Consider the following 11,605-nt stretch of genomic DNA (forward strand, 5'->3'; position numbering starts at 1 on the left):
ATTGGATTTGCAGCCTCCTAGCCTTGAAGCAGCTGATGTTACTATTTCAGTGTAAACTGGCTTAATAAATTCTTCACATATATGTCTCCACCATATTGGTTCTGTTCCTCTTGAGAACACTAATATATATGATATGCAGCCACAGTGCCTTGTGCAATGATTTACACTCAGTGGGTACCTATTAGAAGTGTGTAGACTAATCATATGTAGAATATACATGCTTAGGGGCTAGGAGTGTTACTCAGTGGCATGGCGTATGTTTAGCCTGCAGAAGGCACTGGGTTCAATTCCTGAGTACACACACAGAATATAATGGCCAGATTCCACCCACAGCCTAGGAGAGGAGAGAAAGGAAAGCACACACAGCATCTGTGTTCCACAGTTCATTTATGGAACTGGGGCAGGTGATTTAACAACAGATTATAACATAAGGCTGGGAAAGAACCATTGTTGCTTTCCCTCCCGGGACCCAGTTGTGATAGGGATGCTTCCAAGTTTTCTAAAATAGCCATCTGTTGTTGGGCAAGCTGGGTCTGAAGCTGGAGGTTGGCAGACATACATTCTAGGAGTCCTAGGCATTCCTTGGGCTTCTGGCCAGCTCCTGGGGAGAGTGGTGGAGGTACGAAGAGACACAGGAAAGAGGCTTTGTAATCGCAGTGAGGTTGGAAGGAGTCCATAAGAGCACTAATCCTCCTCCCAGGAACAACCCGCCCACACCCAGACTCACTTCTGCTCAGCAGTCATCTCCCCAGAGGCCTACCTGCCAATTTTGTTTTAATTTGAAACCAATATTGCAACTCGCTCCTCGCCTTTTTACTTTTCTTGTAGTATTTATGGTCATCTGGCACACTCAGTAATAGCTCATGTTTGTCTAAGTTCTCTGCTTGAGTTATGCTCCAGGAAGGCAAGGACTTTTGTCTGGTCTACTTTATCCCCAGCATCTAGAGAAGCCACTGTACGTAAGTATTCAAAACACATTTAAAAAGCTGGGTGGTGGTGGTGGTGGTGGTGGTGGTGGTGGTGGTGGTGGTGGTGGTGCATGCCTTTGATCCCAGCACCCGGGAGGCAGAGTCAGGTGGATCTCTGTGAGTTTGAGGCCAGTCTGGCCTACAGAATAAGTTCCAGGACAGCCAGGGCTGTTACACAGAGAAACCCTGTCTCAGAAAGGACAAACAAATAAAAAAACAAAAAAACCAAGGTCTCACTATGTAGGCTTGGCTGGCCTGGAACTTAATATGTATACCAGGCTGGCCTTCAACTTTTAGACACCCACTTAAATCTTTGAAAATTTCATTTGAGCAGGTAGGGTGCTGTACATCAGTAATCCTAGTGCTTGGGATGATGAGTTAGGAGGCAAGTGTGAGGGATACAGTGAGTTCCAGGCTAGAGAGCAACTCAAAACAACAACAAAATTTAAAAAAATAAAATAAAAAATAAAAAAACTGAGACAGGGGTTGGGGATTTAGCTCAGGTGGTAGAGCGTTTGCCTAGCAAGCGCAAGGCCCTGGGTTTAGTCCTCAGCTCTGAAAAATAAATAAATTTAAAAAAAGTAAAAATAAAAATAAATAAAAACTGAGACAGGGTCTCATACAGCCCATGTTGGCCTTGAGCACTCCATGTAGCTGAGGGTAAACTTGAACTCCTAATCCTCCTGCCTCCACATTCCAAGTGCTGGGATTACAAGCATATGGCACTGTACCCAGTTTGTGTGGTTCTGGGCCTTGTGCACACCAGGTAAGAACTCTATCAGTTCAGCTATATTCCCAGCCTAAAAAAGGGTTTTGTTTTGTGGTTGGTTTTTGTTTGTTTTGCTGAGTGGGTAAAAACTAAGTCCCTTTTAGGGACCTGAAGCTCCTCCATTGTCTAACTCCAACCATTCTTGGTGATCAGCTTACTTCTTAAATGTTTTTCAACTACATTGTCCATAGGCGGCTTAGTTAACCTCAATAATTATGCTGTCTGCATTTGGGGATAATGGCTATCTAGAGTTGAGTTCCCCGTAAGTATTCAACTATCCACTGACTTCCCTAGAAGAAGAAGAATGAGAGAAATTCAAGGAAGCTGAGTCCAAGCTAACAGTCACTATCTCCTTCCCTGGGTCCCTTTTAACTCTCAGGAGCAGCAGGCAGGAAGACCGGGGTCTCACCTCTGCCCAGTTGAGCCAAGTAGCTAACAAACAAGAAAAGAACAGGAACTGGTAAAACTGGGGAAGCAAATGAAATCAACAGAACCAAACAATCAACAAGTTACCCCGCAAGTGAAACCAGGCAACGGGTGCTCTGACAAGGAGTTGGCACTGCCCTGGGGGAAGCGTAAGCTACCTGCTCTCCTGGCTGGGTCTGCTTGGGAAGCCTTCCCCCAAGACTTACCTGAAGGCAGTTTTGTTGTCTGGATGTTCAAGAAAGTGGCTGGCAGGGAATTTGCTTGAAGATTAATATAACTGGGGGAGGGTTTTGCTGGACAAAGACACACAGCATCATTATCTTCCTCTTTGGCTGAAAATGAGGTGACTAAATCAACATTCATTTTAACAAGGGTTAGCCTGCCTTGCCCTGCCCTCTTTCTCCTCTTTTAATTGTAAGATCATACCTCGGGCTGGCCTTGACCCCAAGACCCTCCTGCCTTGGCCTCTCAAACCTGGGACTGCAGGTGTGAGACTGCCTTTCTGATTAAGTCACTGCCCCTGGTCCATAAAAGCAGACACCAGGTCCTACCCAAGTATCAGTAAGATATACAAAGAGAAGATACAGAAAACAGAAGTCAGCCGGGCGGTGGTGGTGCACACCTTTAATCCCAGCGCTTGGGAGGTAGAGGCAGGTGGATCTCTGTGAGTTCGAGGCAAGCCTGGCTACAGAATGAGTTCTAGGCAGGGCTCCAAAGCTACACAGAGAAACCCTGTCTCTAAATAAATAAATAAAATACAACAACAACAAAGAAATCAGTGAGAGTTAAGAGAACCCAAGCTGGCAGGGGGAAAGTCTAATTCACTTGCTTGATGTGCACGGCATGCTCACCCCTCCACTAGACACTGAGAAGTACACAAAAGACATGTACAACAGCTTCTTAGCTGCTCATCACCACTTAGGGAGACAAAGTGAATCAAGTGAAACATTATCTTCAGGCACAGTGGTGCACATCTGTAATCCCAGTATCTAGGAGGTGGAGGCAAGAGAATCAGAAATTCAAGGTCAACCTCTGCCAAACAACAAGCTCAAGACCAGCCTGGGTTATACGAGACTCTCTCTGGACAACTAAAAGAATCAGGTGAAACAACACAAGGCATAGTGAGTCTTCAAACCTTGGGTAAACTTGGGAGGCAGAGGCAAGCGATCTCCGTGAGTTCAAGGCCAGCCTGATCTACAAAGCAAGCTCCAGGACAGCCAGGGCTACACAGAGAAACCCTGTCTTGAAAAACAAAAACCAAAACCAAAACAACACAAAACAAAATACCTAGGAAAAAGTGAGGTTTTTATTGGGGTTATGGGAGAGAATACCCAGCTAAGGCCAAGCATGTAAACCAATGTAAAGGTAAGGATTTAAGGGGCAGGGCGGGAAGATTATAGCGAACACCGACTTAAGAAGGGCTCTCTAACAGGCCAAGCATGGCAAACAGGCTTTGCCCTTACCCTTCTCTCTTGCCTGCTAAACCGTCAGACTGCATTCCTAAAGCTGTTCCCTTATTTGGCCACTGACTCATTCCCGAGACTAAACACTACAGTTCAGCATTCAAAATTCATTATTTCACTGGCTAACATGTCCAATCAGGACTTACTAACTCACCCTAGGACAGACTTCCCCCTTTTCTCCTGAAAAAACAAACAAACAAACAAACAAACAAACAAACAAATGCCTGCTGCTTGCTGTTTGCCTTGACCCAATGCAGAGACAGCTCCCCCTCACTTGCTTTCCCCTCTGGGGTAATAAATCTCCTTTATGCTAAGAACTTGGTGACTTGGTGTGTTCTGAGCCAATTCTGAGGGCCCCCCCCCTCCAGTCCCTACAGAGGCTCTGAAAATGTGGAAAGCTTTGAAGGAGCAGAGTAGGAAAGGGGATAACAGAACATGAATGTAGGTCAAAAGCCAAGAATAAGGCTGGAGGGTGAGAAACCCTGGGAATCTGGCCAAGTCAGGACAGGAGGAGGAGAGCGAGAGAAGGAGCCGCTCATCACTGACATGAAGATGGGCCAGAGAAGCCTCTGAGCAACCAAATCCGAGATGTTTAAGCTTTCTCTTAACATAATAGCCCCTCAACCTTTAAGGTTAGAAAGTTGAGTAAACCGAGCTTTTTGCTCACGCCTTTAATCCTAACATCCAGGAGGCAGAGGCCAGCAGGGCTCTCTGAGCACTGGAGCCCTTCCCAGCACTAAGAAGAAGAGGCACATGTCCCAGCCTGGTCTACATATCGAGTTCTAGGCCAGCCAGGACCATATACTGAGACCCTGTCTAAAGAAGAATAGGAATTGATTGCTAACACTTAAAAATCATATTTCAAGGACTGGAGACACAGCTCAGCAGTTCAGAGAGCATGCTGCTCTTCCGAGGACCTGAGTTGGGCTCCCAGAACCACTTCAGGCAGCTCACAACCACCTGTAATTCCATCTCCAGGTGATCTACATAGCAAGTTCCAGGCCAGCCAAGGTTACATGGTGAGACCCTTCCAGGCCAGCCAAGACTACATAGTGAGACCCTGTCTCAAAAAAAAAAAAAAAAAAAAAGATTAAATTGTCCTTTTCATTATACATATTAAATACAAAGAGTTGCATATGTTAAAGTTTTTGGCTTTTCTGAGACAGTCTTGCTATGTAACCAAGCTTGGTACTTTCTATGTACCCTGTGGTACCTTTGAACTCAGGACAGTCTTCCTGCCTCAGCCTCCCAAGTGCTAGAATTCTAAGAGTAAGCCATATCTGGCTCTAGAAGAGATTCTAAGACTGGTCACTATGCTATCTTTGGCAAACATAGTCAAATCAAAAGGAAAAGCTGGGGCCCTGGAGAGATGGCTCAGAGGTTAAGAGCACTGACTGCTCTTCCAGAGGTCCTGAGTTCAATTCCCAGCAACCACATGGTGGCTCACAACCATCTATAACGAGATCTGGTGCCCTCTTCTGGCCTGCAGTCATACATGCTGTATACATAATAAATAAATAAATAAATCTTTAAAAAAAAAAAAAAAAAAAAAAAAAAGGAAAAGCTGACTTTGAGGAACTCCTAATGTTCCACCACAGACATTTGTCCTTCTTATCTACTGAGTAATTGTCACTCTGGGAAATTATTCTTTCCCCAGATCCTAGTTGTACTGGTGAATCAGCACTCCAGCTTCTTGACACTAAAAATAGGCCCAAGGCCCAGCAAAGGACAGTGGCCAACACCTCACTCTCTCAGCAACTGCGATAACAAGGTGGTAAGCGCATGACAAGTAGGTGGGGCTCGGCAGTGGTGGCACACTCACGACTTTAGTCCCAGCACTCAGGAGGCAGAGCCAGGCAGATCTCCAAAACTACACAGAGAAACCCTGTCTCGAAAAAAACAAAAAAGGAAAAAAAAGGAGTTGGGCCACAGTCATGTCACAGGACCAACAAATGGACAATGATGTGTGTCCAATCCTTCTTAGCTAGACTGTACAGTAGCATGCCCACCTACAATCGAAATACTTGGAAGGCAGACTAGAGGATTGCAAGTTCTGGGCTAACCTGGTCTACATAGTAAGACTGTCTCAAAAAAAAAAAAAACCAAGCAAAGGCAAAAAAAAAAGAAAGAAAAAGAAAAAAAAAAGAAAGAAAACCCACTTTCTTTAGTTGCTGTGCTGGGAGGACATAAAGTTGGGCCTAATGGAGGCTACTGTATTTGGCCAGTACACCATGAGAAGTGGGTACAAGCAAGACCAGCAGCAAGAAAGGAGGAGGACAGACAGACGGATGAACAGATTCCAACAGGCAGGAACCCCAGTTCCAGTCCCAGCCCTCCGGCTTCTGAAGCGCTCAAGCTCTTGTAACCCACCTGCACAAGCCCCTAAATTACCTTCTGTGTTCAAGGCAGCTCGAGTTGGGGTTCTGTCATTTAATCCTAACCACATTTTAGATGAACTAAAGGTTCTGAGGTGAAAGTAGGAAATCAAACAGATCTGCCTATAAGAACAAGGGGTGGCACTAAGTTTGGATGGAAGGTCAGATTGTTAGCCAGCCACTAAAAGGGAAAAAGAAGCTATAAAAAAAAAAAAAAAAGCCAGTGGCGGCAGCAGCAGCAGCAGCACACGCCTTTAATCCCAGTACTTGGAAGGCAGAGGCAGTGGTTCTCTGAGTTTAAGGCCAGCCTGGTCTACATAATGAGTTCCAGAACAACCAGGACTACACAGAGAAACCCTGTCTTGAAACCCCCCTCCTCCCCGTCAAGAAAGAAAGAAAAGAAAAAAAGAAAAATAAGTTAGCTCCCTATAGCAAAAAAGAAAGAAAATTGGACCTCCGAGTAATTTCTCAAGCATCTGAAGAATGAAAAGGTAACAGAGGAGAGAAGAGCCATGAATGGCGAGCAGAAAAGCTGGGACCAGGAGAGACTGGATGGAGGTAGGGGTCGCTTGCCTAGCATGCACAATGCCCTGGGTTTGATCCCCAGAACCACATAAGATAGGTAAAGCGGCATATGCATGCAATCCCAGTGTTCGGGAGGCGGGAGAGGGGGTCGGAGTTCCTTGAACCCCTGGCTGCATTTTGAGTTCAGGTGACGAGACTGTGGAGGGAAGAGGACGTCGAGGAAGCAAGAGCAGCCTGGTTGAGAATGGGGCTTGCAAAGCCAACGCTACTGACTGAGACCCTCTCTGAAAAAGAAGGAAGAAGAGGGAATGGCAAGATGGCTCAGAGGGTAGAAGCTCCTGGAACCACGCCTGAGAACGTGGGTTCAATCTCCAGAACCCGCACGGTGGGAGAGAACCAACTCTGGCAAGCTGGCCTCTGACACGCGCACACACACACACAGTGGCACGCACTTACTCACTAGCTCTGGACTGTGCACATGAATAACATGTATCTAGTGTAAAAAGATCAAGAAAGGATACGGCTGGCAGTTCAGCTCAGCGGCAGAGCTTTTGCCTAACCTGTGGAAGACCCTGGGTTTTCCCCAGCACTGAGGGGAGAAAGGACAGGAAAATTAATAACTTATTTATACAGGTATAAGATCGCTAAGTGTCTACAATGTGCCAGTGGAGCTAATGATCTGAATGATTACCTCGGACAGGGTCAAAGGATAAAGAAGAGTCCTCTTGTTATGAGACAATCCTGGGGCAGAGGTGTGACGAGTGTTGTAGGAAAGATTTTTTTCCCCTTTTGGAGGCAGGGTCTCATGCAGCTGACCTTGTATTCTTTAACCCTCTTGCCTTCACTGCCCAAGTGCCAGGATTACAGGTGTGTGCCACACATCTGCCAAGAAAGATGCCTTCTTCTTGTCCATTTTTCAAAGTGCCACAGAAGAAACTGCCTGTAAGTCATTTTCACATATGCATACCAAGCTTGGCAATGTCTACATGTCACTGATCGATAAAATGGAAGTCTGCTCTGCTCTGTCAGCTGCTCTATTTATTTATGTTTATTTTCAAGACAGGGTTTCTCTGTGAGGCTTTGGAGCCTGTCCTGGAACTCATTCTGTAGACCAAGCTGGCCTTGAACTCACAGAGATCCGCTTGCCTCTGCCTCCCAAGTGCTAGGATTAAAGGCATGCACCACAACCACCACACGGCTTACTGCTCTTTTAAAAAATAAAAATAAAATCTTTTATTATTTTTTTTATGTCTCTGAGTGTTTCGCCTGAATATATGCATGTGTAATATATCAATCCTGGTGCCCTTGGAGGTCAAAGGAGAGGGTCAGATCCCCTGGACCTGGAATTACAGACCACTGTCAGCTACCATGTGGGTGTTGGATCCTCAATGCCGGGCCTCTGGGAGAGCAGTTAAGTGTTCTTAACTGTTGAGCCATCTCTCATACACAGGGTATGGAGATATAGTCCTGGCTGGCCTGGAACTCACTTCGTGTCCTAGGCAGGCTTTGAACTTGTGACCATCCTCTTGCCTCTGCTTCTCACGTGCTGGGACTACAGGTATGCACCACCACCACCACCAACACACACACACACACACACACACACACACACACACACACACACACATACACACTGCTTTTTTGAGACAGGGCTATGAAACTCAGGCTGCCCTGGATTTTGCAGCAATCTTCAGACTTCTGAGGGCTGGGTTTATAGGGGAAGGTCACCATGTCTAGCCTCTAATACATGTGTATGTATCATACACATGCACACATACATATTTCTTTTGTGTGTGTTTGTGTATGTACATGTGTGTAGAAGCCAGAGGTCTACATCAGGTATCTTCCTCAATTGCTTTCCACTTATTTTTTTTTAATTTTATGTGTATGGGTGCTTTGCCTGCATGCACATGTGTTGTCCTTGGAGGTCAGATGAGGGCATTGGATCCTCTGGAACTGGAGTTTACAGACAGTTGTGAGCTGTCATGTGAGTGATGGGAATTCAGCCTGTGTTCTCTGGAAGAGCAACCAGTGCTCTTAACTGCTGAGCCATCTCTCCAGTCCCCTCCACTTTATTTTTTTAGTATTTTTTGGTGGGGCAGGGTCTTTCTATGTAGCCCTGAGTGTCCTGGAACTCACCATGTAGACCAGCTTGGCCACAAAAGCCACAGGGATGCATCTGTATCTGCTTCCTGAGTGCTGGGATTACGGTCCATTGGCCACCACACCCATCCTTACTTTATTTTTCTGAGACAGAGTCTCTCCAGGGATCCTATGTACTCTATGTATTTCATCTCCACAAGTCCTGCAGCTACAAACATATGCCACCACACCTGGCTTTTTCTATGGCTTATGGGGATCCAAACGCGGGTCCTCACGTTTGCAGAGCAGGGACTGTGTCCACTGAGCCATCTCCCCGGGCCTCTGCTATCTTTCACAGTGACCTAAGAAGCAGGGAGTATGAGCAGCATTGTACTTGAGGAATCCCATGTCAGGACAATTTGGTCAGGACTGCACAGCTCTCACATGGCAGTGCTGGGATTACACCTGGGTCCCTGGGCTGCAAAGGTCTCTACTTACTGCTCCTCTAGAAACACTAGAAAAAGAACTCACCAAAGCCAGGTGCAGACCATGCCAATCGTCTCAGCAGCTGGCAGGCTGTGGCAGGGCTACTGCAAGTTGGAGGAGGCCAGGTTAGACAGTAATAGCAAGATTCTCAAAAAAGAAAAGAATGCGGGGTAGTGGTGGTGGTGGCGCACACCTTTAATCCCAACACTCGGGAGGCAGAGGCAGGTGGATGGGTGTCTGTGAGTTCAAGGCCAGCCTGGACCACAGAGTGAGTTCCAGAACAGCCAGGACTACAGAGAATCCCTGTCTCAACAAACAAACAAACAAACAAAACAGCTGGATACAGTGGGTCATGCCTGCAATCCCAGCAGTTGGCATGTGGGGTGCTCTGGAAAAAGAGTTGTCTCAGATTTAAGGACAGACCAGGCTATATGGTGAGTTCCAAGTCAGCTACGGTAGTGAAGTGAGACCTGTCTCCTCCTTCACCCAAAAACCCCCACAAGTCCTTTCCACACAACCAAGTAACAGACAAGGCATACACGACACCGAGTCCTTTCTGCACACGCGGATAGAGAGAGCTGGCTTCTGAGAGGGGCGTGGGCCTAGGACACACCTTTGTCCTTAGTCGGATTACTAGTGTGCTGCTCCATCTCAACAGCAACAGGTATCGTGCCTGGGAAAAGAATCATAGCATCACATGGTCAGACAAGTGTTGTTTCCTAAGCTCGACACAGCAGATTCAAATTGGCTACAGCTGCTCTAATTTTGGGAGGCAGAAGTCTAATAGTGTATACCATCTTGGGGCTGGAGAGATGGCTTAAAGGTTAAGAGAGTTGGCTATTCTTCCAGAGTTCAATTCCCAGCAACTACATGGCGCCCTCTTCTGGTGTGTAAGCATTCATGCAGGCAGAACACTGTGTACATAATAAAATAAATCTTAAAAAACATAGTGTACACCGTCTCATAGTTAATACGGGTGGCTGATTTTTTAAAAAATTTATCTTTAGTTACATGCACGTGTGGATGTGCACACGTGAGCTGGAGTTACAGGTGGCTCTGAGCAGCCAGACATCAGTGCTGGGAACTGAACTGAGGTTCTCTGAAAGAGCAGTATACCCTCTTAACCACTGCTGGATGTATGTCCTCAGGGTAACTGAAGCCATCAATATCGCGGTGGTCCTGACTCAGCCTCAGGTGTTCATTACAGGAGTGTGCTACCACATCAGGCAAATAATTGTGCTTAACTTGATCATTTTTGACAGTTCCCTTCAGCGGACTAATTTGTGTTGTTTTTCATTGAAGACAGAACATACCAAATCCAAACTGTAAATCTATCACAAACACATCATGAATCTTCTAAGTGTTTACCTTCTAGAGTCTTTCCCCCCACCCACCCACCCCATGTGGGGTGCTCTGGCAAGAGGGTTGTCTCCAATTTGAGGTCAGCCAGGGCTCCATGGGGAGTTCCAGGCCAACCATGGGACTCTAGCTCCCTCCCCTTTGTCTCTAACGAGTTAGAAGATGGGTGGTCAGGGTGAGTGGTGAAAAAAAAAAAGGCTCAAAACACTACAAGAAACATAAGGTAGGCTATTCGGGGGAAATGTAAGCGATCCTCCCTCATTCCGGGTTTTTTGTTTTGTTTTGTTTTTTGTTTTTCTGGTTTTTTTTTGAGACAGGGTTTCTCTGTGTAGCTTTGGAGCCTGTCCTGGAACTCACTCTCTAGCCCAGGCTGGCCTCGAACTCACAGAGATCCGCCTGCCTCTGCCTCCCGAGTGCTGGGATTAAAGGTGCGCACCACCACTGCCCGGCCCTTCATTCCGTCTTAATGCCTAAAATGAAAAGTATTTTTCTAAGAAGTTAAAAAAAAAATAATTTAGGACTGGCGAGATAACTCAGCAGCTAAGAGCACTAGCAGGCGCTGAAGAGGACTTGGGTTCAGTTACCAGCACCCACCGGGCAGTTCACAACCATCCTAAATCTAGTTCCAGGGGATCGGACTCTCTTCTTACCTCCTCGTGGACCAGGCATCATATGTGCACATACATACGTGTAAGCAAAACAATCATACGCAAAAAAAACTAAAAAATGAGTACATCTAAAAAGACAGGACTTTTCTTTTCTTTTTAAGAAAAACAGCGGGTCTTAGAGGAGGGAAACCACAACTCCCAGAGTGCTCGGGGGCCGAAAGGGCCGTTGCCGCCCCGCCCCGTAAGACAACAACTTCCACTTCCTCAACCCCTCCCCGCCTCAACCCTTCCGGCCACGGCCGCTATCCATCCCCGAACCTCTGTGCCTCCCGGTTGCTAAAGCCGGAATGAAAAGTGGCAAACTGTCGTGCCTTTCTTGACCTTCACGGTCGGGCCAGAAGCGATGAACAAAATAAGTTTCATGACCTCACCTGCAGCACTAATCCAAAGCCTCCACCCCAGCACCCACCCTGTAGTTGGTACGCATGCGCTGTAGTGAGCCAGCGCTTCCTCCTCCACCACCACCCCCTCCCCGCTCCCGCCC

The 11,605-nt window shown here is 46.7% G+C and overlaps 1 protein-coding gene across 3 annotated transcripts; it reads right to left on the reverse strand.

Moving 5' to 3' along the window:
* Window positions 1-370: 370 nt before the first annotated feature.
* Tsacc (TSSK6 activating cochaperone) lies at window positions 371-11,583 on the reverse strand. 3 transcript variants are annotated; one of them, XM_042279293.2, is made up of 4 exons: window positions 11,493-11,583; window positions 9,708-9,767; window positions 2,370-2,495; window positions 371-601 (listed from the first exon to the last, which is right to left on the reverse strand). In XM_042279293.2, the coding sequence occupies exons 2-4, from the start codon at window positions 9,742-9,744 to the stop codon at window positions 384-386; spliced, it is 381 nt and encodes a 126-aa protein (XP_042135227.1). In that variant the 5' UTR covers window positions 9,745-9,767; window positions 11,493-11,583; the 3' UTR covers window positions 371-383. The 3 variants fall into 3 exon arrangements, with proteins under 3 accessions (XP_042135227.1, XP_076430538.1, XP_015850762.1); XM_076574423.1 differs by lacking the exon at window positions 11,493-11,583 and adding an exon at window positions 11,380-11,433; XM_015995276.3 differs by lacking the exon at window positions 11,493-11,583 and adding an exon at window positions 11,104-11,266.
* Window positions 11,584-11,605: the final 22 nt, after the last annotated feature.

Source organism: Peromyscus maniculatus, chromosome 6, assembly GCF_049852395.1.
Source record: "Peromyscus maniculatus bairdii isolate BWxNUB_F1_BW_parent chromosome 6, HU_Pman_BW_mat_3.1, whole genome shotgun sequence".
In the NCBI taxonomy this organism is placed as follows: Eukaryota; Metazoa; Chordata; class Mammalia; order Rodentia; family Cricetidae; genus Peromyscus; species Peromyscus maniculatus.